At 50.5% G+C, this 26,703-nt stretch overlaps 3 protein-coding genes across 7 annotated transcripts in view; 1 reads left to right on the top strand and 2 right to left on the bottom strand.

Annotated features, from left to right (window-relative positions):
• Positions 1-6,034: 6,034 nt before the first annotated feature.
• On the bottom strand, positions 6,035-16,744 carry si:dkey-28a3.2 (uncharacterized). 3 transcript variants are annotated; one of them, XM_056442707.1, is made up of 7 exons: positions 15,356-16,744; positions 11,579-14,822; positions 10,262-10,960; positions 10,124-10,173; positions 9,979-10,040; positions 9,578-9,898; positions 6,035-7,446 (listed from the first exon to the last, which is right to left on the bottom strand). In XM_056442707.1, the coding sequence occupies exons 2-7, from the start codon at positions 14,660-14,662 to the stop codon at positions 7,430-7,432; spliced, it is 4,233 nt and encodes a 1,410-aa protein (XP_056298682.1). In that variant the 5' UTR covers positions 14,663-14,822; positions 15,356-16,744; the 3' UTR covers positions 6,035-7,429. The 3 variants fall into 3 exon arrangements, with proteins under 3 accessions (XP_056298682.1, XP_056298684.1, XP_056298683.1); XM_056442709.1 differs by having other exon boundaries at positions 15,974-16,744; XM_056442708.1 differs by having other exon boundaries at positions 15,981-16,744.
• A 251-nt stretch (positions 16,745-16,995) lies between these two features.
• zfta (zinc finger translocation associated) lies at positions 16,996-22,919 on the top strand. The gene is made up of 5 exons (XM_056442613.1): positions 16,996-17,528; positions 18,014-18,523; positions 19,124-19,453; positions 19,527-19,982; positions 20,387-22,919. The coding sequence occupies exons 1-5, from the start codon at positions 17,414-17,416 to the stop codon at positions 20,872-20,874; spliced, it is 1,899 nt and encodes a 632-aa protein (XP_056298588.1). The 5' UTR covers positions 16,996-17,413; the 3' UTR covers positions 20,875-22,919.
• A 2,765-nt stretch (positions 22,920-25,684) lies between these two features.
• Positions 25,685-26,703, bottom strand: part of rtn3 (reticulon 3) — a 31,575-nt gene continuing 30,556 nt past the window's right edge. For all 3 annotated transcript variants that reach the window (XM_056442525.1, XM_056442526.1, XM_056442527.1), the window contains 2 exons: positions 26,511-26,569; positions 25,685-26,425 (listed from right to left, as the gene is read on the bottom strand). In XM_056442525.1, coding sequence (XP_056298500.1) covers positions 26,377-26,425; positions 26,511-26,569 — 108 coding nt within the window. In that variant the 3' untranslated portion in view covers positions 25,685-26,376. The remainder of the gene's footprint in view (positions 26,426-26,510; positions 26,570-26,703) is intronic.

The following is a 26,703-nucleotide window of genomic DNA, read 5'->3' as shown; positions in this document are numbered from 1 at the left end:
CACCTTGGCAGCGAGGTGTGACGCAACAAGCTTTGCATACACTACCGTTCAAAAGTTTGGGATCACTTAGAAATGTCCTTATTTTCAAAGAAAAGCATTGTTTTTTTCAATAAAGATAACATTAAATCAATCAGAAATACACTCTATACATTGTTAATGTGGTAAATGACTATTCTAGGTGGAAACGTCTGGTTTCTAATGAAATATCTCCAGAGGTGTATAGAGGCCCATTTCATCATCACTCCAGTGTTCTAATGGTACATTGTGTTTGCTAATCGCCTTAGAAGACTAATGGATGAAAACCCTTGAAAACCCTTGTGCAATTATGTTAGCACAGCTGAAAACAGTTATGCTGGAGATATAAGCTATAAAACTGGCCTTCCTTTGAGCTAGTTGATTATCTGGAGCATCACATTTGTGGGTTCGATAAGACTCTCAAAATGGCCAGAAAAAAAGAACTTTCATGTGAAATTCGCCAGTCTATTCTTGTTCTTAGAAATGAAGGCTATTCCATGCGAGAAATTGCAAAGAAACTGAAAATGTCCTACAGCGGTGTGTACTACTCCCTTCAGAGAACAGCACAAACGGGCTCTAACCAGAGCAGAAAGAGACGTGGAGGCCCCGTGCACAACTCAGCAAGAAGACAAGTACATTAGAGTCTCTAGTTTGAGAAATAGACGCCTCACAGGTCCTCAACTGGCAGCTTCTTTAAATGGTACCAAAACGCCAGTGTCAACGTCGACAGTGAAGAGGCGACTCGGGATGCTGGCCTTCTAGGCAGAGTGGCAAAGAAAAGCCATATCTGAGACTGGCCAATAAAAAGAAAAGATTGGTATGGGCAAAAGAACACAGGCATTGGACAGAGGAAGATTGGAAAAAGGTGTTCTGGACAGATGAATCCAAGTTTGAGGTGTTTGGATCACACAGAAGAGCATTTGTGAGATGCAGAACAGGTGAAAAGATGCTGGAAGAGTGCCTGACACCATCTGTCAAGCATGGTGGAGGTCATGTGATGGTCTGGGGCTGCTTTGGTGCTGGTAAAGTGGGAGGTACCAGGTAAAAGGGATTTTAAATAAGGAAGGCTATCACTCCATTTGGCAACGCCATGCCATACCCTGTGGGCAGCGCTTGATTGGAGCCAATTTCCTCCTCCAACAGGACAATGACCCAAAGCACACCTCCACATTGTGCAAGAACTATTGAGGGAAGAAGCAGGCAGCTTGCTGTCTGTAATGGAGTGGCCAGTCACCAGATCTCAACCCCATTGAGCTGTTGTGGGAGCAGCTTGACCGTATGGTCCTCAAGAAGTGCCCATCAAGCCAATCCAACTTGTGGAGGTGCTTCAGGAAGCGTGGGGTGACATTTCAACAGATTACCTCAACAAATTAACAGCTAGAATGACAAAGGTCTGCAATGCTGTAATTGCTGCAAAAGGAGCATTCTTTGACGGAAGCAAAGTCTGAAGAAAAAAATTAATACTTCAAATACAAATCATTATTTCTAACCTTGTCAATGTCTTGACTATATTTTCTATACATTTTGCAACTCATTTGATAAATAAAAGTGTGAGTTTTCATGGAAAACACGAAATTGTCTGGGTGATCCCAAACTTTTGAACGGTAGTGTACCTGGAGTTTGGGCTGGTCTGCAGGACCCTCGACGACATTCAGACTCCCTCAGACAGACTGTGAGCACTGGGTTTCTGGAAGGTGAAGGCCATGTGAAGTCCGGAGTCTTTTTCTGGACCAGCTTTTCACAAAGAAGATCTGGGTGCTCGGCTCCGTTCTCCGGGACCTGGCCCCCAGGGCCTGCTGCTGAGACACACCCCATCAGAGACCACTGGGGCTGCAATGATGGCTGTCCTCCTGGAGGTCACTCCCATCACCAACCAGAACCTCCTGAGCTCAGCTAGTGGCCCCGGGTACCAAACGTCTTCCATATCAAGACTCATGGACCCCACTGTGCTCCTGGGAACCTGACATTCTTTCTCAGGTCGTGCCTCGACTGGTCTCTGCAGGCGGTTCCTTCCGCCTCACAGGTGATGTGCTCTCTGTTCGCCAGCTGTGAGGCCTGAGAGACCGACGGCCGCATGCCTTCCAAATCATGTCCAATCAACTGGAATTAGATCGAGATGATCAAGGAATATTGGATTTATTTGAATGTAAAGGTCAGTTAACTGGCATCGGACAGTACTACACCGCTGGTGAAGACTGCTTTTCAATGTCCTCTGGCTGAAGTCTCAGAAAATAAACCTTATGGCATCATAATGATCGGAGATCAAAGGAAACATTGCTGATACCTCAAAACAATAGTAATGCAGGAGAAAATATGCATCCCTCAAAATCTAATTAATCTTTAGGAGACCGTTTAATATCTAATATATGTCTAATATATGATTTGTTTCTTTATGAGCCATGTGCTATGTGTTAGGCATTGACCTCCAATGGTTAAGGTTAGGCATTGACCTCCAATGGTTAAGGTTAGTCATTGACCTCCAATGTTTAAGGTTAGGCATTGACCTCCAATGGTTAAGGTTAGGCATTGACCTCCAATGGTTAAGGTTAGGCATTGACCTCCAATGGTTATTGTTAGGTATTGACCTCCAATGGTTAAGGTTAGCCATTGACCTCCAATGGTTAAGGTTAGGCATTGACCTCCAATGGTTAAGATTAGGTATTGACCTCCAATGGTTAAGGTTAGGTATTGACCTCCAATGGTTAAGGTTAGGTATTGACCTCTAATGGTTAAGGTTAGGCATTGACCTTGTAGCGTAGGATCTCATTTACCCAGACTCAAATTCTGGTCTCCAACTGGAGGAGCGAGAGTGGAAATGTTCCCTTGAACATCTAAAGAAAGGGTTCCCCATCCAATAGGATTAGCTGCCTCTCCATTAGCAAGATACAAAGGGCCTTCTTCCCATAGTTTAATTTCCGCTTTTGTTCCTATTAGTTCCATCCAGAGGTATTCATGAATGAGGGTGTAACTGGCTCCTGTGTCAACTATAGCTTTTCCACGCCATGCACCTATGGAAATGGGTACAAGTAGCTGTGTTGGACTAAGGGAAGTTGCAACAGGATGGGATGTAGTCTCTGAATGAGATGACTCCTGCGCTTGTTGAGAGTGAACTGAGTTTTTAGCTTTGACAACAGACACCGAGCCATTACCAGGCGTTCCTTTTGGTTTTTGAAACTTGGGAGTCTCCTGCTTGTAATTAAAGGAAGGGCCAGGGGAATGATACTGTGGGCAGGATCCTGGAGGATGGTCACCGGAACATCTCCAGCATAAAACAGAGGGCCGGGGTCTATCACCAGGTGGACCTGAGGTCGTATTTTTTGGCATGGGGTTCACAGTTTTACCACTCATTCTCTGGTTATAGTCAAGTTGTTGTTGGTAGTCTTTTTCAAATTGATGGCCAAGGCGAACTAAATCTTCAACAGTGTCAACTCGACCTCTAAGCTGACTAGCAAGAAGGGGTTTAATGTTTTTTAGAATCAATTTAACTATGCCAGATTCTGTGAGAGAGGGATTCCATTTTCTACACAGAGCTCTATAAGAGAAAGCAAAATCTCGGATATTTTCATTCTCGTTTTGTCTTCGATTTCGTACACGTTCTGCCAGCTCGTCCTCATAATCTTCTGAGAGGAAAGCTTTTAGAAAATTTGTTTCGAACTCGCTCCACGTGTTTATTCTAGATCTGGCTATTTCCCACCAGTCGCGAGCGGTACCGTGTAGGACGGTTCGGAAAGTTGCCAGAATATCAGCGTCGGATAAGGGATGGAGGGCAATAAAGTCGTGGCATTTAGCTAAATAATTGAGAGGATCAGGATCATCCTTTGGCATTCCATATGTTGGGAAGGTAATCCTGATATGGTCACTTTTTATTACAGCGGGGTTTGTGGTTTCAGAAGTGGATCTTTGATCTACTGGACACGCGCTATTACTTGAAGATGGGGTAGATTTATCTTTCACTGTAAGCAATTCCAGGTTTTCTTGCAGATGATAGGTTTTCTGTTCAATACTTTGTAACTGTTGTTGATTTTCTACCTTCATTGTGTTAATAGTTGATGTCACTTTTTGTATCTCAGTATTATTTACTTCAAGGGTTTTTGCCAACTGTCCAATACTGTCTTGCGTATTGGTGCTAAAACCTCTGAGCTCTTGTTGTACTTCCGATTGAAGTTGCTCCGTCATAAAGCGGATTTCTGATAGAAGGGAGGTTTCAGAATTTTTCACTTCTTCTGCCACAATACTTTTGATTCCTTTCACTATGTTATCCATCTCCTTTTCCATACATTCGTTATAGGAGGAAATCTTGGTGAAAAGTTGACAATGATTCGTACTTATAGTGTCTACCAGAACTTTAAGTCGTTCATTCACAGAATTATGACTCCTTGTCAAGCACTCAGTAAGCTTGTTTATTGCTTGTCCTTGTTGGTTCAGTTCTTCTTGGATCCGGTCCCAACCCTCCTGGGTTCTCACTGCAATCCGATTCAAGTCTCGGGCTGGAGTAGGGAGTACTCCGGGGAGTTCGCATTGAGACGGTGATAATGAAGACTCAGTGGAAGCTGGGCGATTTTGTGCGCCACCTCCTGGATTAGGTGAGTGATGCAAACCTTCGGCTTCCTAAACAAGGGATTGATTGATAGTTGGCAATCTATCTAGGTGAGGAGAGTATGTGTGAAATGGATGACCATGGACGTCAGGTGTCAAGAATTGAGGCTGACTGGGAGTTGGGAAGTAGGTTTGTAGGTGGGCACTATAAGTATGGTCAGGGGTTTGAACATCAGGAGCTTCTATGTCCAGTGAAACTGATCGTGACGTGGTAGAAGACAGGGGAGTAGCCATTATGCAATGGGTGAGTGTGATATCACTAAACAATTTGTGTGAGGGGGGAGAGTTTCACATGTTGCATCATCAAACATTTACAACACCAATCAAAACAATTTAGCCACAATAACAGTCAAAAGCAAGAGCCAACCATTTAAACCTTGCAGAGCATAGTAAACCCAATCAGGTGAAAAGACATGGAAAGAAAACACAAAATGGCAGTTTGAACTTCTCTTTCAATTCTTTTTTCAATTTTCTCAATTTCTTTTAACTTAACTTAATGTCGTGGTTCGCCCCACGTTGGGCTCCATTTCTGTAGCGTAGGATCTCATTTACCCAGTATTTTAAGTTTACTAACTCAACAATAAGGGCCCAGCTGGCTAGCCCGTTCCTTCACTACAAAAAACACGCAGGACACAAAGCAAAACACAAAAAACACAACCCAGAATACAGTTCATTCAGTGTCTTTCAAGTTTTTATATAGTTCTTCCGGTCAAAAGAACGAACACTGTCTTTAACGGAAAACCCGACTCAAAAGGAGTCTACAGATAACTGAAATATTTCTCTTATCCCGGTAATTAAATAACATCTCATTTCCAAAACCACGATGAAATAAGTGTGTGGGGCAGTGGGATGTGTGCAATGGCAGGAGGGTGGAAATGTCCTGTAGAGTCCAGTTCAGAAGATGGGGAAGGTGTGTGTGGTGGTGTGTGTGTGGGATTGTTGGTAAGAACAGAGAGGTCGGGCCTGGAGAGGAGGGTGTACAGGACTTATCTGTCGCGTATTTCTTTCGGGAAGGAGATTCTCGGCATCCGAGCTGGATCTGGTCGGGAGGGGCTCCTGACAGCTACTTGGATCATCTGCTTCTCAAATCTTGAGTTTCCAGTTTCACCCACTCTCGCTCCTCGCTCTGGTCACCATGTTGGTTTTTCCCCAAATGTTTGTTGGTTCTCCCTCTTTTTCCTGCTCACAGGTGCTCTAATTTATCAACTTTTTAGGTTCCACCCACTTTTCCTGTGGGGGGAGGGATAAGGCTGTCCTTCGCTACAACCTCCAATGGTTAAGGTTAGCCATTGACCTCCAATGGTTACTGTTAGGCATTGACCTTGAACGATAGAGGGTTCGGGTCAGGCTGGATACCAGCCGTACTGGAACATTTGATCCAAGGACACATTTGATAATCAATGAGTGAAAACAGATCCTAAAAGCCCAAAGGTAGAAAAGGTTTATTACTGAAAAAGCATTGAAACATTCCCTTTGAGCTGTGAAACAAGTCAAGTCAGAATTACATTCTCAGAAGGTAGAACAGCTTGGTCACTTCCAGCTAGCTACACTGTGCAGCTGTGCAGGCAGTCTTCTATACAGCCGTCATCTTCTATACAGCCGTGTGCTCAAACAGAACATCATTTGACTGAATGGAAATGGTACAAAACGTTTTACTACTCATGCAGGAGAGCCTCGGACTCTCAATACTCACAAATGAGAAACGCCTCTAACATGGAGCTCTTTACAGATATGAGTCATCAATAATTATATAAGAGGAGATTCAATAAATAATGAATACCATAGCTCCAAATATTGTAAAACCACTTGGGTATTGAGTGTATTTACAGTGCAGGGTTGGTTGATGCCAGGTGGTGAAGCTAACACCAACTGCACAAGGTTTGATAAAGTTGTACAAAAAAGTTGTCCTGGAGGAAAACGCGTAAGATTCGGGTTTGAAGAACAGAATCCTGGAGGACCGTCCAGACGTCAACGGTCCAGAACCTCCGTGGACCTGAACACGAGCCAGCAGAACGAATACTTTATACAAAACGGAGCAGCTGCTTGTCGACCCGTTACTCGACTCTCTCAATGCACGGTTTGATGCATCGTTACTGTAAGGTGTCCGCGTTGTTGTAGTTTTGAACCCATTGTTTATTAGTTGATCGACTAATCCCCAGCTTCACATAATCATGGACGTTGGGTCTCTCGGGCTCCAGAAGTTCATTTGTTTTTCAAAGTGAGAGTGTGGAACGAGGGTCACCGTGTTATTAGAACATAAACGCCGGTGAGACCGGTCACCTCCGGCTGGAGGACGTGAGGACACCGCGGTGTCCGGTCATCCCGCTCACTCTATGACCCCTCGCTCCTTTTGTTTCTTTGAGGATACAGTTTAACTATTATGTAGAAAAGACAAAAGGATTCATGTCACCGGCCAGGGACTGAGCGTCTGTATGACGTCATCATCAGTGGAGCAATGAACAGCTTGTAGGTGATGTGATTGAAAATGTCTGAACTTACAGGAAAGAGTGAAGATTTTAGAAAGTAGAGGAGTATAAAAGTATTTCATATAGGTGTTTCTGTGTTCACAGGTCCAGGATGCTTCCAGCCTCCAGCGGGTACAAAGACTGCTTTTACACCAATGTTACACTTTTGAAAAAAATGTCGGTCGTCGCGGCTTCGACGTAACAAATGATGACGACGTGGTAGTAAATGAGGTAAAGCTGCTCGTTGACCGGTCCAGACATCACGGTGACGCGATGAAGGCAGACACATCGATGCGGTTATAATAAATAGATCAGACACGTGTTCTCCTGCTCGGGGGCTCATGCAGTCCTCCTCAGTTCCGGTGGGCTTCTGCAAAACAGGTTTGGTAAATGAAAACCAGCGACTGAGGTCTGCTGGACGGCCGAGTGTCCCGTCACACAGCCGATACGGGCAGCGCTTTATAAAGTGTGTCACTTTAGATGTAAATTAGCATTAATGTACACATTAATAATTAAATGACATTTAAAAAAGCAGTAACAAGAAAGACTATATACTTTAAAACGATGTGTGGAGGGTAAGTTCATTTGATTAATAATAGAGAACCATTACTGGAAGCATTTATTTTCTACATGGTAAGTACACGTCTGAAAATTCATCAAGTTCTGATGATTTCAGTCGTGGCTGGACCTCCACACAGCAGGGATGAGCTGAGGCATCGTCACAGGACACGCCTCCACAACCACAGGACACGCCTCCACAACCACCTGGAGAACCACAGGACACGCCTCCACAACCACCTGGAGAACCACAGGACACGCCTCCACAACCACCTGGAGAACCACAGGACACGCCTCCACAACCACCTGGAGAACCACAGGACACGCCTGGAGAACCAAAGAGCCGTCGACAGAGCGTCCTCCGTCAACTCGACATGAAGCTCTTGGGATATTAAAGGGTTCATGATTAAACCCCATGGGGGGGGGGTTCTTGTTCAAGCTGTAGAACACCCAGAGAGGGTTAGGGTGGAACCATTATACCATAGAAGGGTTGTGTATAACCTCTAATAGAGGGTTCTGTGTGGAACCATTATACCATAGAAGGGTTTGTATAACCTCTAATAGAGGGTTCTGGGTGGAACCATTATACCAGAAGGGTTGTGTATAACCTTTCTGGGTGGAACCATTATACCATAGAAGGGTTTGTATAACCTCTAATAGAGGGTTCTGGGTGGAACCATTATACCAGAGAAGGGTTTGTATAACCTCTAATAGAGGGTTCTGGGTGGAACCATTTTACCATAGAAGGGTTGTGTATAACCTCTAATAGAGGGTTCTGGGTGGAACCATTATACCAGAGAAGGGTTGTGTATAACCTCTAATAGAGGGTTCTGGGTGGAACCATTATACCATAGAAGGGTTTGTATAACCTCTAATAGAGGGTTCTGGGTGGAACCATTATAACCTCTAATAGAGGGTTCTGGGTGGAACCATTATACCAGAGAAGGGTTGTGTATAACCTCTAATAGAGGGTTCTGGGTGGAACCATTATACCATAGAAGGGTTTGTATGGTGTCAGTGAGCTCCTTTATGCCCCTCTATGGTTCTAGATGTCACCCTTATGGTGTCAGTGAGCCCCTTGATGCCCCTCTATGGTTCTAGATGTCATCGTTATGGTGTCAGTGAGCTCCTTGATGCCCCTCTATGGTTCTAGATGTCATCGTTATGGTTCCAGTGAGCTCCTTTATGCCCCTCTATGGTTCTAGATGTCATCGTTATGGTGTCAGTGAGCTCCTTTATGCCCCTCTATGGTTCTAGATGTCACCCTTATGGTTCCAGTGAGCTCCTGTATGCCCCTCTATGGTTCTAGATGTCACCCTTATGGTGTCAGTGAGCTCCTTTATGCCCCTCTATGGTTCTAGATGTCATCGTTATGGTTCCAGTGAGCTCCTGTATGCCCCTCTATGGTTCTAGATGTCACCCTTATGGTTCCAGTGAGCTCCTTTATGCCCTCTATGGTTCTAGATGTCATCGTTATGGTTCCAGTGAGCTCCTGTATGCCCCTCTATGGTTCTAGATGTCATCGTTATGGTGTCAGTGAGCTCCTTTATGCCCCTCTATGGTTCTAGATGTCACCCTTATGGTTCCAGTGAGCTCCTGTATGCCCCTCTATGGTTCTAGATGTCACCCTTATGGTGTCAGTGAGCTCCTTTATGCCCCTCTGTGGTTCTAGATGTCACCCTTATGGTGTCAGTGAGCTCCTGTATGCCCCTCTATGGTTCTAGATGTCATCGTTATGGTTCCAGTGAGCTCCTGTATGGCCCTCTATGGTTCTAGATGTCATCGTTATGGTTCCAGTGAGCTCCTGTATGCCCCTCTATGGTTCTAGATGTCACCCTTATGGTTCCAGTGAGCTCCTTTATGCCCTCTATGGTTCTAGATGTCATCGTTATGGTTCCAGTGAGCTCCTGTATGCCCCTCTATGCACAGTGCTGTGTGGGTACCTGCCAGCGCCCCCCCGCTGTGCTGCTGGAGCTGGCTGGTGAAGAAGCGCTCCCTCTGGGACACCTGCTCGTCCCAGGCCTCCAGGATCTGCTGCTGCTCCCTGGGCTCCAGGGCCAGGCTCTCGGGGTGGGCCTCGTCGATGTGGGCCCTCACGCCCTCCAGGTTGTGGGAGTACTGCAGCTCTCCACACACCATGCACACCAGCAGCTGGTTGAGCGGGTCGTAGTCCATGAGGTAGCGGTTCCTCCACACGGCGGCCGACACGGGGTCCTCCTCGCCGTTACCGTTCTCATAGTCGCCGAACAGGAGCTCCGAATCGACTACAGTCGGAGAACATGTTTCATGACAATTGATCTCGTTTTTAAACATTTCGTGACATTCAAAGTGACAGTTGATTCACCTTCGACTGGTGCTGTGTAACTTGAGAAGCAAAAGCCTCCCGGGTCGGTGTCCTCTGAGTTGCTGTGCAAGAGAGCAGTGGTTACATTATGAGCCCACATCGAGCCTGCAGACTGATCTGAGGCCAGGAACACACGTTTCCTCACCTCATGATGTGTTCCGACTCCTCAGAGGAGCTCAGCCACTGACCACAATCCTACAGGCGGAGAGGACCATGTTGTGGTTCAGAGAAACAAACGAGTGATGCTTTAGGCGTCCATAATAGTGAGACAGTTTTCATCTACCTGTGTTTGTGTGTCCTGGGCGGGCAGGATGGGCCTCAGGTTGTTGGGGGCCCTCCTCGGGGTGACTCCCTTGTCCCGAATGGCCTTTCTGGCTCTCTGCTCCTTCTTCTTGACCCTCCAGTACTCCCTCTTCCTCCTCAGAAAGTCCTCCTCGGACTCCCCTGGGATGGGCTTCGGTGGTACCATGGCGGTTATCGATGCCAGCTTGGTGGGAGTGTGTGTCATGTGTGCCGGACTCGTAAGCCGAGAACATGGGATTTTTATTGGACTGGGGCTGGATTGTGGAGTGCGAGGGGGTTCAATGGGTCGAAGGTTGATGCTGGACAGTGGGTTGTCCGGGGGCTTCAGGGTGGGGAGCGAGGGGGCCGAGTCCAGGTCCGGGCTTTTGGACACCCACTGTCGTGAACCTGGCGCGGCTTGTTGAGGATTCTCGTGAGCTCCCCGACCGTCGGACATGATCTGTGAAGTTCCGACGTTCACGTGGTTCTGCTCACTTCTGGTCGAACAGGAGACGCTGGTGACGGGCGGTTTGACCCGGAGAGCGTCAGGTGACTGCTGAGCGCTGCGTGTTGAGGGGCTCACGGCGGAGGGGACGCTGGGCGCTGCAGTCAGAGGCGCTGTGGGTGGCCTGGGCTGGAGGGAGGGCTTTCCTGGAGGGTTCAAACCCCTCACAATGTTCATATTCACCAGATATGGAGCCTGAAAGACAAAGATATGAACAGGGAATTCACAATGAAACACAGCGACCAGACGATGAACCATCTGAAACATGCACATACGTGTTCCCCGAGCCGAACTGGGCCTCACTGCGTCACACTCCATCTCTCCCCCCCAGCTATAGCAGCTTCTTGATGCTATTTGTAATTAAGGTGATAGGTATGCAGACATGTGGCGCAATATTGTGCAAATATATGCAAATGAGCCTCGTTGCAAAAACAATTGACAAAGATCAGCGTTAATAGTCACATGCACTTCAGAGGGTTGGTGGTCACTAAAGTGCCACGCACACGTGATCACGTCACGCACACGTGATCATGGAGGAACAGTTCCCGCTCACATCAATTCATACAGAGATAGAATTGCCCTTAGCCACTGTTGCACAAATGTGTGTATATATATATATACACACATATATATGTGTGTATATATATATATACACACATATATACCCGCTTTCCTTTGTATTTTTTATAACTATAATTATAACTCAGTATCATGTTTCAGTTTTTTTAGTGAGAAGGGCAGCTCGCCCTCAAGGGGAGCAGGACCCTGACCCTTGGCTCTTGGTGACCCTCCAGCTCAGCGTGTGAGCATCACCTGCATGTTCCTCTGCGCGAGGCGACCGCTGCACTCCCCCTGCCGGTCCTTCTGCCGGGCCCTTACGCGGGCCCTCTGCTGCCTCTTCATCAGCTTCCAGTACTCCCTCTTCCTCTGCAGGCTGAAGGAGCCGCCGCGCTCGGCCCCCACGCCGAGGTGTCCTTGTGCTGGTCGCGCGGTGCTGTTGTGGCATTCCTCCCGTTGCTCACGGGGTGGTTGCCGTGGTTGCGGTCGGTCCAGGGGGGCGTGGTGGAGCTTTCCGCTCTGGAGGCCCGCCTGCTTGGCGCGAAGCCTCTGGGCTCTGCGCGGCGAAGCGGCCTCCGGGCCTGGGTTCACGATGAAGTTGGAAAGCGTTTGGGACGAGTGCTCGCAGGTGGGGGGCAGGACCACCTCGCTGGAGGAGGGGAGGGGAGGGAGCGAGTCCTCGACGGGAGGGCTCGGCGAACACGCTCGGAGCGAGGTGTCGGATTCCGGCGGCCAGCTTTTTATCTCCACTGTCAAGTCGGCGGCAACGGGAGCCGCCTCACTGGGCGGGGAGCGTGGCTCCATCTCTTGCTCCGAGGCCTCCTCCGTCTTGATGGCGGTCGGCTCGCCGCCGCACTCCGCCACGGTGCTCAGCGACTCTTCCAAGAGTTTCTTCATGGAGGCGACGGCGAGCAGCGTGGTGGCTTGGCATTCTGCATTCAGAGCCGGGTCAGGCTCAGCAGGAGGCACGGGGGGGGGGGAGCTGGGGGCTTTGATGTCTGGACAGAGGGCGTGTTCTGGTGGAGAATGGAGGTCAACGTCTGGCAGAGACTCACGCTCTTGTTTGATCTCGTTGGCATGTGGCGTAGCCGGCGTGTCATTGGGGAGCGATTGTGCATTTCCTGTGTGGTCAGGGAGACTTCTGCCCAATGGCGCGGAGGTGATTGCTCCGAGCTTCTGGGCCCTCCTCCTCTGTAAGGTGGCGCTGGCCCTGGCCTGCAGGACGCCCTGCTTCAGCCGAGACGCGCGAGCCGCTCGCTGCTCGCGCTTCTTGATCCTCCAGTACTCCCTCTTCTTGGCCATCCTCTCCTCCTCCGTCAGGTTTGGATCCAGAGAGAGCGACGACAGATTACTCGACACCGCCATCTTCATGATGCAGCCCCCGAGGTTCGGCGCCGCCGTCCAGACACCTGACGCGGCGCCGTGAGGCGTCTGAGGATGAGTGAGTGTGATCTGACTGACCGTCTGGATAGCCAACATGTGTGGAGCAGGAGCCCCCAGGCTCGCTCTGGTTAAGCCTGGAGGCTCGTTGACCGACTGTCCAGCAAGAGGAAAAGAGACTTTGACCCGAGCTGGGCGGAGGAGGGGAGGCGGGGTCACACGGACGGGCGATGTGACTCCATGGGGACTGGGTTGGTGCTGAGGTCTTGTGATGAGAGTGTCATCAAGCAGCAGCTGACAGTCTGTGTGGTGCAGTGAAGGAGCCTGGGGGATGTGAACGGTCAGAGTGCCGTCCTCTTTGATGAAGCCTCCGATGGTCTCGTGGGCGAGGCCGCTTCCTGCCGACTGGGCCAGCGCCCGGGCCCTCCTCATCTCCTCCAGGATCGACTGGTAACGCTTCATCCTCCGCATCAGAGAGTCCCTCTCCTTGAGCCGGGACTTCACCTCCATCGACAGCTTGGCTCGCTGTTCGCGCTTCTTGATCCGCCAGTACTCTCTCCGCTTGGCTATGATCTGCCCGGGCGTGTCGTTGGGGTCGATTTGGGGCATGTTTCTGGTGTGAAAGACGGAAGAAAGTAACGGGGACCTACATCTCAGGTTCCTTTGATTCATGAAGCTCTTCTGGGCATCAATGAACCTCTGTCTCGGTGTTCGACATCGTGCGATCCCTCGGGCCACATTGGAAAGATGTCCGTAACCTGGGAACTTTCTCATCGACTCCGCTGGCTTTCTAACAGAACCAGCGTCACACGTGAGGGCCGGCGGCGTGGTCCTGTAACCGTGTGGATTTGGTACCATAATCCGATCTGCTGGCAGGTTCACGGTCGCAAAACGCCCTGCCACACTTTGCAGGTCATAATGTCCCCGTCTGGCAGATGTAAATGAAGTTCTGGCCCGAGGGGGACACGGCCTCTGGCCCGCTCCTCTCAGAAACGACGGAGGTGGAAGATGCTGCAGAGGCTTGCCTCCAACGAGTCCCGCGTGTTGTGCCGTTTGCCTCTGGAACGTCAGCTCCGCCGCGCTCTGCGTCCGTTCTCTGGCTCGAGCGATCTGAGCTGCCACCTTGGCCCTCTGCTCTCGCTTCTTGATCCGCCATTGCTCTCTGCGCCTGGCCGCTCTCTCCTCCTCCGGGAGAGAACGGGCGTTGCTCCCGCCGGTCGGCCTCTGCAAGGTGACCAAGGCACTCTTTGTTCCACTCTGAGGCCCGCCCTCTGTCTTCACAGAGCCGCATGGTGAAGACAGGAGGAGCATGCCTGTGCCCGTCATGTGCGTGGGGAGGATGCGTAATGCTACTTGTGCCTTGTGTTGTGCGTTGGGGACTGATGCGCCCTGCATGGACACACAGGACTGAGGCGTGGCTTCAGCGGCGCTGCCGTTGGTGGTTCCGGTCACTCTGACTGGAGGCACTGAGGGGCGGGGGTGCAGCGGTGGCCCGCTGGGCGTGGGTGAGGTAGCGGCTCTGCTCACAGGACCCCTCGCTGTGGCCGCGATGGAACACGATGCTGGCAACTGAGGCGAGACCCGGTCAAGTTTCATTGTGTGGAGCCACTTCTCCTTCTGGTTGTCGGCGGCTTTAACAGAGCTGGCCCCGAAGTCCGTATTCCCAGAGACGGCGAGCGTTTTGCACGAGTCGTCGTCGCTCTGCAAAGGAGGAGCGAAAGCAGCGAAGGGGTCGGAGAGCGTGGCCGCCCCCACGGCAGGGCCGTGCAGGTGGAGAAGCTTCCCTCTGCGCTCCGTCAGCCGGGCCCTCTGCTCTCGCTTCTTGGTTCTCCAGTACTGTCTCTTTTGGGTGAGGGTGGCGTCATCGTACTCTGAGGCCGGCCGGTAGCGGTGGGACGGGGAGCCACCTTTCTCTTTTGCAGTCGGCATCGCCAGCTTCGACGGCCCATCGGTTGTCATCCAACCGGCGCTCGTTGGTTCTTCCCTCGTCGCGTCGATTCAATTCATCCCGTCAGTCTAGAATCCTCGCCGGCATCGACTTACACGTCCTCAGACATGATGCTGGGCTCGGCTGAGCAGCTGCCTAATCTCACGGAGATCACATCGGTATGCGGACGTCCTGAGGAACGGAAAGAGCACAGAGAATGGCATGTTACTCTGTCATAAACCTGCTATCTGGAACATTTAGATTGTGTCTTTACAAAGGAGAACCAAGCGGACATGTATTAGGTACACCTGTCAATTAAATCAATCCAACACTACAACAGCTCATAGAGTCGATGTGTTTCCGTTCAATATAATGCTCTCCAGTACAACACGACCTCAACAGAATACGGGGCAGAGCGGTGTTACTGGGTCGCGTTGGAAATCTGGGGAAGTGAAGATTATTAAACGATTATATGAAAAAATAAAAATATTTACATGATAGAAGTGACTATCAAATATTTAACACGAAAAATATCCAAACATCCATCTAACATGCAATATCCCACGTGAATAACTGTAGATGTGGTCATGAGGGTTGTGATACATCCACATCATAACGCCACATGAGAACACCGATTTACATTTCAGATGTTATGCATCACTGGTTTAACACAGGTGTGAACCATGTCGGATGCAACGTGTTCCCACTGTGTGAAACACTCTTACTCTTCTTTTGTGTTCGACTCTTTCTTTACTCCATGTCCCATGAGAGCTCCTGCCATCTCCAGAGTGGAATGGACGCTAATCAACAGACAATGAAGCTACCAGCCGCCAGCTGCTCTCACAACACGATGTCCACGTGAGGCGGAGTACACCGTACAGTTAGCTGAATATTAAGATGCTGCGTTGTGACATAAGCATATTAAATATCCATCCAGCGGCATCGTTACGATACAAAGCACGTCGCGCGCAGGGGGTAACAGAGTAGCCTGAGCTCCGGGAACCAGGAAGGGAGCGCGCTGACACTGTCCCTTTAAAGCTGTCCCTTTCTATCACACGTTGTATCTGTCGAGAGCCATTTTAGTCTTTATTCTGCGACTATTGGACTGAAGACGCGGCGAAGCGGCCGAGATCCACCGGCCCGCACACCGACGCGCAGCGGGGACATCGCGGCGTTGAGGGCGTACGTCGAGCCCGGAGCGCGGAGTGTCTCACAATGGACAGGCTCCCGTTGTCCACCGGGCGGCTGTCTGCGCCGCCTGCCCGGAAAGAGGCGAGGAAGCCCCGCACAGTGCTGCCGTAAAGCACGACGCCCGGAAACGTGCGGAAGAAAAACATGCATACCCGATACCTTTGAGTTACAGCTAACTTTCCGGGACAGTTTTTTGTGAATGTTTTTTTGTCTGGTCAGAGACGCTGCCAGGACACTGCAGCTACTTTCCGCCAGCCAGCCGTGCTCGCTGAGGCTGCCTTGACAACGCTTCAAAAGTACCCGGATGTGGGACCTGGATGCCTGCTCTGCGTGCGCGCGCGTAACGCTGCGTGGCGCGGGCACGCAGAGCAGCAACACGCCCCCCTCCGCTGGAAACCACGAAATGTTGATGAGGAATAACATCACTGCGTCGAGGAGCTGAGCGGCGCCGCGAGGCTGGAAGGAGGACTCGTTGTTCATGTAGAGGGACGTGAATGTGGAGCAGGACTCAACAGCCAATCACAAGAGAGCCACATCACACACAGCTCGGATAACTGGAGTTAGCGTTGGACAAATGTTCATTGATTTATCGGCTTCTTCAACAGATGACCTCCATTCACGAGCAGAAAGACAGAATCATAAGCTCAACGATCACATATGTTCATGAGTCCGTGTGGTGGGACGTGTAGTGATGACACAGAGGGCTGTGAAGAACACACAATATATTCATACATCTTATTTTGGGTGACTTCAATCAAATCAATAACATTTGATAAGAGAATATATGATTGTAGTGTACATGGTTTTACACAATAACGGTTCTTGTTTCTAGGATCCTCATCATATTGGTTTGTGTGTGTGTGTGTGTGGGGGGGGTCCATTGTTCAGACAAAGCAACGTCCATTGAGGCTCTTGAATTAATTGTTTATTAAAGAAGATACATATTCCCTCTGTATTATAACTCAGGTTGTGAAAATAGCTTGTTAAAACACCGGATGTGTTTTTATAATAAGAGTATAGCCCCGACCCCCTCCCCCTCCCCCATCGCCGCATATCATGAGCTCCAGCTCGGGGCCCTGATGGACCCGCCTCGTTGTTCTCCCGCCGCTCCGCCGCTTCGCGCCGGGAGAACAACAGCGTCAGTATTAGCGGCTTATCAGTATTAGCGCCCGCTGCTCTGCACCCCCTCCCCACCCGGGGTGGGTGTGCATTGTCGACGCTGCTACTGTCTCTTTAAATTTACCCAGGAGCCCCTTAAGGAGCCCCAGGGGCCCCTAGTCGGCTCCCCACCCCGAAGACAAGCAAGAGCCTTAAAATACCTCACTGGAGGCCTGCGCCGCGGCGCCACTGCTCTGGCCGGACGGAGGACACGGCGCGGACCGCCGGCTCGACGGGAGAGACATATGAAAAGTTAACTTGGCTCCCGTGCGGGGCGCGCGCGCGTGGGGGACACACCGGAGAGCTCGGGCTCCTCGGCGATGGGCTCGCGACAGATGCGTGTCGAGCGGCGCGAGCATGTCACAGGGCTGTGGTCGTGACATGTCCCGGTGAGGAGAGCAGCACCACGACCCACGAGCAGCACCGCGGCCGGGATGGAGGGCAGAGAACCGGGGGGGGGCAGCGAGGAGCGCGCCGAGCAGGCGGAGCTGCTCTCATTGAGAATAGGCGGAGAGGAGGAAGCGACGCGGGAGGAGAGTGACCTGGGAGGTAAAGAGACCGTTTACAATCAATACGTGTTGTTGTTCCCGGCGCTTCTCGCCGCGACGTGCGGCTGGCGGCTGTCAGAGCCTCGGCCATTGTCAGTTAATCCGTGTCGGGGACAATGCCGTAGCAGCATGGCCCCTCCGCCTGGTGGCTCCTATAAACAAAGGCTCAACAGCACCGGGCAGGCGGCTGGAGGGCCGCCGCTGCCCCCTAGCGGACAGCGGCGGCACAGCGGCCTCACGAACCATCATAATCAGGAGATAGTGGAGTAAATAACGCGAATTAAAGATGACGTCACATGAGGTGAGCCAACAGAATACAGGCCAGGTGTGAGGACACGTGGTTCATCCTCACTGGGGGAAAGCATGGCGGCACAGGGACCCTGGAGCCCGTTAAAACACCAGAGTTCTGTATAATATACCTCACATGCTACTGTACATTTTGACGGTGTGGTGAACCGGATTGATCTCGTTTGTCTCCCGTCCCAGACGAGGACGGCCTCGCCAATGGCCACGCTGAGGGGGAGGAGTCAGAGCCCGCCACGTCTCCAGGCACCAGCTACTGGAACATCACGGAGGGCCTGGACCAGCCGTTCCTCCTGTCCCCGGCCCCCGGGCCCTCCGCCCGGAAGCCCAGGGTCCAGAGGGCCTCGCGGCCGGGCCTGAGCCGGATTCCGGGACGGGACCACCGGCGCTACTACCACGAGTACTGGCGCTGCGAGTACCTGATGGACTTCGACCCCCGGCGGCACGGCATGATCTGCATGGTGTGCGGCAGCTCGCTGGCCACGCTGAAGCTCAGCACCATCAAGAGGCACATCCGGCAGAAGCACCCCGACTCGCTGCTGTGGAGCGCCGCCGACAAGGAGGTCATCCGCTCCGGCTGGGAGAGCCACCTGAGCCTGGGGGGCGTTCAGAGGTCGTACGGCTCCGCGGCGCCGGAGACAGAGGAGCGGCCGGACTCGGACCGCCGCGCTGCCGACGGGTCGGACTCTCGACGTGAGTTCTCCGGAGCTCGCGCGTGGTGGCAGTATGGGTTTCGCTCGCGGGTGGAGGATGATGTCATGATCAGTGGGGATGGGTTGGGGCTGGACCTGAGGGCCCGGCAGCAGCGCATGTTTCCATGTTTCACACCACGGAGAACAACGTTCCCTTTGGGGAAGCTGCCGTCCATCAGATTAAAAACCCAGACGGCAAAATAATAGTCGATGTGTGATGAAAAACAAGGTCTGTCTAATCCGTCCGATTCAACACTGACGTTCAGCGTGGACCTTCATGCTCGGCTCATCGAGGTGGATCTCCTCCTCACAACCGATCACAGAAGTGTATTACTCAAAGGATAAACTCAGCTTTGTAGTGTCTCCAACGCTTTGCAAATTCAGCCCCGTCACAGTCCTCTAATCTATAATGAGAGGACTCTGTGTATTTAAATATGAGCGTTAATATACCTTCAACAGAAGCCCGGAGATGCATCATAACAGAGGTGTATGTTTCTCGTCTGACGCTTCGTGAGCTCGTTGTTCCGGTTCACGACGTCATCACCAACTAACGGCATCTAAACTAAAGAGATGATAACAACTTTATATTTTGTAAATGCAGCCGAACCCTCGGAGCCGGAACGACCCCCGAGCTCCGAGGAGGGCGACGCCCCCCAGCAGCCCCAGGAGGAGGAGGCGGAGCCGGCGGGGCCGTCGGCCCGGACCCTGGAGCGCTACCTGAACGACTCGCTGCACGCCTGGTTCCGCCAGGAGTTCCTGATGGAGTACGAGGCGGCGGCCGGCCGGCTGCTGTGCATGGTGTGCGGCGGCGAGCTGCCCTCGCTGCACCTGGACCACATCAAGAGCCACGTGCTGGACACACACCCCACCTCGCTGGTCTACAGCGCCGTGGAGAAGCACTGCATCCTGCAGGCCTGGGCGCAGGCTCACGGTAGGACCGGCAGCACGGTGAGTCCATCAGGACCGCGGTACCGTGGAGTCCAACCATGTGTCCTGTTCAACAGATCCGCCAGAACCCTCAATCAAACCAGAGCCCGACACCAAAGAAGGCGGCCTGGACCTCTTCGCTCAGGAAGTGAAGGCCACGCCGGTCGACGCGGACTCGGACCCGGACGGCGACGGCCCGTTAACTCAGGACGCGGACTTCATCGGGGAGAACGGAGGTGTCGGAGCGGCGCCCCGGGGAGCCCCGCCCCCCCGGCAGCCCAGGAAGAGGCGGCTGCACGAGGGCGACCCGTGGCGGCTGCGCCTCGACTACCTGGTGGCCCACGGGCCTCGGGGCCGCGGCGCCTTCTGCATGGTGTGCTCTCAGGTGCTGCACGAGGTCAAGGTCAGCAGCTTCCGCCGCCACATCCAGGAGTGTCACCCCGAGACCACCACCCTGAGCCGGCAGGAGAGGGAGGCCATGGCCGCCGCCTGGACCAAAGAGTACTCCAGTGAAAGCCCGGGAGCTCAAGACGGTGAGAAGCTCCAACCATTTCAATCTGGATTCAGTCTCTTTGTGTCCAGATATTCTGTTCTTGTCCATTTCCACCATTATTATTCCAAATCGCTTCATCTTTGCGTTTCATTCCACCGATGTTGAGCCTGTCCGTCACTTCCTGCGCAAATGTTTCACATTCAAAGCTTTGACTTACATTTCCACTGAAATGCATCTGGGGAACGTTTCTGTCCCAAAAGATAGAAGAAGTGCTTTTGACCGTCATGAAGGCGTTCACACACACCACTCTTACATCTACACTTTATCGTTGTCCTGACATCAGTCCTCACGGTTGGCGTGGCGACGCGGCAGCGTGCGGCGTGGCCACGCCTCCTCGTGTGTGAGTCGCTGCTTTCCTTCAGTCTAATCTGCCGTGTTCAGCAGAAACCGACCCGGAGGCGGACATCTTAAACACGGCGGCAGAGATGAACGAGGACGCCTCCCCCGACTTGAGAGCCGTGAAGGAGGAGGAGGGCGTGAGCGGGAAAAGCAAAGCGAGGGACGACAGCGCCGCGCCCCCCCGCCACGGCCACTACCCCGGCAAGGACCAGCGGAGGAACTACCAGGTGCGCTGGCGGACGGAGTACCTGATGGACTACGACTGCCGCCGGCACGGCCTCATCTGCATGGTGTGCGGCGCCACGCTGGCCACGCTGAAGGTCAGCACCATCAAGAGGCACGTGCAGCAGGTGCACCCCCACTCGCTGGACTACGGGCCCGAGGAGAAGCAGCAGGCGCTGCTGAGCTACAACCAGGCCGCGCTGCACTTCATCCACTCCGACGACTGCGTCTCCTCCCAGGACCACGGCCACACCGAGCCGGCCGCCGCCGCCGCCGCCGCCGCCACCACCTCCTCTCTGAAAGGGATTTGAAGTATTTGCCAAACAGGGTTTTAATCTCACTCCTTTGCCCCTCCTGACTTCACAAAATCTCTGCAGAGTGAAATGTAAACATGGTTGTCATGATGGCTGAACATCTGAGTATCGTTGGACCCCCCCCCCCCCCCCCCCCCGAGTCTGAGAGTATTCAGGTAGCAACTGCCACAAAGGAAAGGTCACCACCGGAAAAAAAGTGAAAGTCATTTGAAACCATTGACCCAGGGTAGCCTTTGACCTCAGTAACCTTTGACCTCGGCAAACTTTGGCCTTGCCTCTGGCTGGGTGGCATCATGGCACTAAGGTCCATCCAGCCCATCAGTGAACACACTCTGGTCGGACCGGTCCCCGATTCTGGAACAGGGCTTTAGATTTGAAAAGTCTAAAGTGTTGGATTTTTATATTCTACAACTCCAAATTGGCATATTTGTATGCAATGTTTTGTATTTATCTCAGCCCCATTAGGGGTCTAGGTGGGGTTCCATTAGGGGTCTAGATGGGGTCCCATTAGGGGGTCCAGGTAGGGTCCCATTAGAGGTCCTAGGAGGGGTCCAGGTGGGGTCCCAGAATGGGTCCAGGTGGGACCCATTAGGGGTCCTAGGAGGGGTCCAGGTGGGGTTCCAGGAGGAGAGTCCAGGTGGGGTCCCAGGAGAGGTCCCATGATGGGTCCTAGAAGGGGTCCAGGTCGGGTCCCAGAATGAGTCCAGGTGGGTCCCATTAGGGGTCCCAGCTGGGGTCCAGGACTTGCTTGAGTCTTACGCTCTCAGGAAGTTGGGGTCTCCGTTGAGGCAGAACTGCTAGGCTGATGTGTGAAGACATGAAGACAAGAAGACATGAAGACAACACCTTGTCCCCAATAGAAGAAGTCGAGCTTCCTGTCGGCCAATCGGATGAGACTGAGCTGTAATGCTGAAGACAATGAAGAGGGCGGTCCCCTCCCTCCTCTATTACCTCCGTGTTTACAGTGAAGGAGGCGACGTCCTCGCCGTCGCCCGTTATAATGAGATATGTTATCTCGTCAGTCCATCATCGACATCACAGCTGAAACTGCACAACTAAAGAATAGGTACATTTATGAAAGAATAGATATTTTTCCTTTCTACGAGCACTTTTATGCACCCGAGTTTCTACAAAGCGTGTTTGTAATTATGTCGTTTTTTCTACTTCATTCAAGATGTGGCCGACGTGGTTCTCAGGAGCTCGTCGGCTTTTGCTTTGAAGGGTTTGCTCCAGCTTCGCTTTTTTATTATTTTGTATTCAACATTACAACATGTGTGCGACGAGGAGACGCTGGAGAGAAGCTTCCAGAAGATTCTTCACCTGGAAAGTGTAACTCAGGGATTCTGTTCCACGCGCTGCAGCCGTCGTCTTCAGCTCCTGGAGATCCTGGACCCACGTCGGGTTGGAGGAGAACCAGTGAGGAGAACTCATGATTTCAGTGGATTTTGGGGGAAAACTCATTTCAGAATAAAGTCTGAATTTAAGAAAAAAAACACAAATAATTTGAGAAAATAAAGTCGTATTTTGAGAAGAATATTATCGAATTTTGTTTTATATATTTGAGGAATAGAGTTGGAATAAAGCAACAAGTCATATTACGCAAAGAAAGTCTTAGTACTGAAAGTATTAAATGTTCGATATGAAGTCGCAATAGAACAAAAGAAAGTCTGTAATAACTTAACAATAAAGTCAGAGAATGAGGTCATAGTTCAAATTGTAATTTTCCAAAATCTGCATTGAGGTCCCTCCGTTCCTGAGGGGAAGCTTTAGTCTGTATTCCCTCATCTCATTGGTTCTTACCGGCTGAGAACACGCCCCCACATCACTCCACATGACCTCTGAGATGGATAGCACTTAAATATTTAAAATGAAGTAAGTTCCAGTGAAATGAATGAGGGAGTGTGTGTGTGTGTGTGTGTGTGCTGGTGAGGAGAGGTCCTCTGGCCTCTCGTTGTTCCCTCACCTCGTCTGTTCACCTTTTCGTTTGTATATGGCCGACATGTGACATCGATTCTCTCCTTCAATAAACACTCGACACCGCCCGCTGTGAACGCTTCCTTCTCGTGTGTCCCCTGAACGCCACGTTGAGATGAGACGCCAATTCAAACGAAGGTCTTGGAAGACGTCTTCAGGTCTCCTGTATGTGCATATACACGTATGCCTTATGGTGGACCCCAAATATGACGTGGACCACTGCTGTCGTCATGGGCGCCAGCAGAAAAATGCATAATAATTATCCCAATTTATTTTTACAATTTGGACTCAAATTAATCAATAAAAGAAATGAATTAATACAAATATCAAATGGATGAAATATTGCATCTAATGGGTTGGGTTGCCCGGTAATAATAATGTTGTCTGGTGAAGGACTCTCTTCTGATTGGCTCTTACAGAGGCAACGTCACAGGACCTCATGTCAAATACGTAAATACAGTCGTAATAATTACATCATATTACCCAGAAGACATCACCTTCTGATCCTGTTTGCGTTCTACATCTGATGTGGCGAGGACATCAGCTCGTCGTGATGATGAACTACTTCTACACGGATGCTCAGTACATGTCGAGCTTATGATTATAGTTTGTACCCACTGCACCGGTTCATCTGGAAGATAAGGCTTTACGCCTCATTCTCTCCAGGGCTGTGACTCCATTACTAACACACAGGCTGGGCTTATGACCTGCAATGTATTAAAGGTTTTAGTAAGGCCTAGAAGTAGAAGCTCTCATCCTCTCTCCACCCAAACAGACAGCAGCTTCAAATCAAAGCTTCTAATTTTAGATATTTCATCTGGGTGGATTTATTTGTTTAAATCTGCAGGCATGCTGCTAAAAGATGTTTCTCTCTGCAGACGCGAGGCCACACACCAGCAGCCAGTCGACGTGTTTTATTCACTTCACTTGGACACAGACCACATACTGGTTCTTCTTTTACAGTGTTCTTCTCTTATCCTGCAACATCTTCCCAAAGCGTCACAAATCAGAACCAAAGTCACAGCGAATACAAAACAGAGCTGCTGTTAGCGAGGAACGTCGAGAAACAATAAAACAAGACAGAGAAACAATATATACAAAGACCAACACACTCCTCTCACTCACATACACGCGCTGCAATACCCGATGAATACAGGGACAAACAGGAACAGAAGAAAAGCAACATGCTGTGAGGGAACAGGTTTAATTCATGTTATATATTTTTATTACACATAAATAAGCGCTGGGCCAACTGGAGGCCGCGGGGAAGTTCAACCCAGAGGTCAATGGAGCCTCCCGCCTCCTACACAACGGATTTAGGTTGTTTCAAAGAAGAAATAGTCCCACTGAAAAAGTGCTTACTCAGTTAAATGCCGTTAGCCATTAGAAATATTAAAAATTAAAAATAAATTGAAAAGAGTTCCAAATGTTTGTTGTGACCTCTGGATGACGGCTAGAGACCAGGTGTTGATTGGTTGAACCTGCCCTTTAAAATCAGCGGAATGAGCTCAACCAGCGTGACATTAACCTTTAGATGACAAACTTAAAAGCTACAATATGCAACTTCTCCACATTACAATAAATAAACAAAATGCAGAAATACATTAGCAGTGCCCCCCCCCCCCCCCCCTCACACGCGGTCTTCCTCGATCTCAGGCTCATGACACCGGGGCGGTTAACGGCTAACAGTTAGCATCTCCAACGGAACCTTCCGCACAGAGAGAGGGGCCGAGCCCACAGCGGAGGGCTTTACGGGAAGGAATGTTCCAGAGACAACGTCCAGGAAATAGGCCGGCGGAGGAGGAGGAGCAGCGGGGAGTTACTGCGTGCATTCAGGAGACTTCAGCGAGCTGGACCGCAGCACGAACACGCATTTCCTTCGACATATTCATCCCTTAAAACAATGTGTTGACGCAGCATATCACTTGGTTTACAGAGTTAACTAAACACCATTAAAACAGTCACGTAATAATCATATTAAACAAAGTCTGCAGGGTGATACATGATAAAGTCGGTTTCCATGGAAACAAAGAAAAGGAGCCGTTTGGCTCCAGAATCTAACCGGATCTAGTTTCTTATGGAGTCTAACAAGTTCCAAAAGAATAGTTACACTTGGAAAACATTATTTAATTGAAACAATTTTAAAAGCAAAAACAAATTCTTTTTTTTATTCAGTTCAATTGATTATTATTATTATTACTTTTGGGAGTGAAAGTCTAATTTTCACCCAAAACTACAAAAAAAGGACAAACACATTTTAACTTAATTTTTTATTATTCTCTCTTTTCATCAAAGCTCCGGAGGATCTTTTAATGAATCGAGATACACGTCCATATTTATTCTGGGGGCACCTTCTTTACTCCACCAGTAGACTTTCCACCGCACCAGCAGTGAGCTGGGAGCCGCTCTGAGACGTCGATCTCTTAACTTATCAAACCACCAGGGACCCAGTTTGAAACGAAGCTCAATGACACTTAACAGAACTCTTACAATACCGTTGTCAAGCTACTAGGGAGTCAAAATCACCTATAATAATATCAATAATAGTAATAAGCAGTGAGACGAATAATAAAAATGTACACGAGCGCGAGACCTCAACACTGTGGCTTCAACAGGTGCGACAACAGGAGCTGCGAGGGAACTTTTCATTTGATATAAAAAGCGCGACTAATGTGTTCTGTACAGCAGAGAAAGAGAGAGACAGAAAGAGAGCGACAGAGAGCGAACGAGACAGAGAGCCTGTCGTCGTCTTCAGGTGGATATTTACATACAGAGAACGGTTCAAGAGAAAGCATCTGATCAAGGTGAACTAGACCAAATCATGACAGCTGGCTCAGTGTTCCAACGCTTTTATTTCAACCTGCTCGTGAGCTTGAAAAGAATAAATGTTCAGTGCATTGCAGAAACATACAGATGTAGCTGTGAGCTGAACGGAGGCTAAAGGACAGCAAACCCGTTAGCAGCCTCTAGAAATAACTCATACGACCAGCTGTAGATTAAGAGAGCAGGATAAGACGAGCCACAAGTACACCCAAAACATTTGTCTGTCTTTTTTTGTTATCTTTACTTCTCCATCTTAAATGATCCGTTTGCCTTTGTGGTTTTAAGTACAGACGTTTGCTTGTTTTTGAGACGTCAACCGCCATCACCCCCCTGCTCGCTCTACACGACGACACCAGGTCATGATTCAGTCTAGTTCACGCGTCCCGGCCTCCGTCCCCCGCCGCGGTGCAACTCACTTCCTCGCTAGCAACACGCTTCCTGTCTGCACAGGCACAGTTCTTTTTAATGCTTTTTAAGTTAAGCTGCGCAGTAGTTTTACATTGAATATCGAGTAGCTCAAGAGATTTTCTACCTAGCAAGGTTCAGTGTAGTAGAGTGGCGATGGTTGATGGAATAGGGGGGAGTTAGACTGGGGCGGGGGGGCATCTGGAGAGGGGGAGGAGAAGGTCAGGGGGCTCCAAGATGGTGATGGAGAGGAGGAGGAGGATGATGGTGACATGGAGGCTTCGAATTGGGGGTTGATCATTCAGTTTTGCTGCGCTTCACAGCTCCGGGAAGTTTCTCTTGCAACCTGTGAGACAAAAACAAAACGGCGTGAAGAAGCCGATGAAGCCACGTCGAGAGCACGCTCCTCGCCCACCTCTTGATTCACTTACTTGGCCATCGTGGTGTTGACTTGAGTGCGGATCACGTCGATGTACTGATCGATCTGGGTCTGGAAGGAGACGAGAGAGAAGGTCAGCATCAGTGTGGGGAGAGAAATAAACTCAACTCAGAGCGAGAATCATTTAGAAATGTTGTCCAACGAGTGACACCTACGGGCTCCACGAGCCTCTCCATCAAAGATGA

Source organism: Pseudoliparis swirei, chromosome 21 (assembly GCF_029220125.1).
Source record: "Pseudoliparis swirei isolate HS2019 ecotype Mariana Trench chromosome 21, NWPU_hadal_v1, whole genome shotgun sequence".
NCBI classification, from domain to species: Eukaryota; Metazoa; Chordata; class Actinopteri; order Perciformes; family Liparidae; genus Pseudoliparis; species Pseudoliparis swirei.
The sequence above is the reverse complement of the archived record's forward strand: the minus strand, read 5'-3'. Positions and strand labels throughout refer to the sequence as shown.

Bases quoted from the DNA above. Each gene is read 5' to 3' on its own strand.
- zfta (XM_056442613.1), top strand. From the start codon at position 17,414: ATGGAGGGCAGAGAACCGGGGGGGGGCAGCGAGGAGCGCGCCGAGCAG. The intron at 17,529-18,013 runs GTAAAGAGACCG...CTCCCGTCCCAG, and splicing joins GGAGGAGAGTGACCTGGGAG to ACGAGGACGGCCTCGCCAAT. The intron at 19,454-19,526 runs GTAGGACCGGCA...CCTGTTCAACAG, and splicing joins GGCCTGGGCGCAGGCTCACG to ATCCGCCAGAACCCTCAATC.
- si:dkey-28a3.2 (XM_056442707.1), bottom strand. From the start codon at position 14,662: ATGACAACCGATGGGCCGTCGAAGCTGGCGATGCCGACTGCAAAAGAG. The intron at 10,174-10,261 runs GTAGATGAAAAC...CTCCGCCTGTAG, and splicing joins CCCAGGACACACAAACACAG to GATTGTGGTCAGTGGCTGAG. The intron at 10,041-10,123 runs GTGAGGAAACGT...TCTCTTGCACAG, and splicing joins GAGTCGGAACACATCATGAG to CAACTCAGAGGACACCGACC.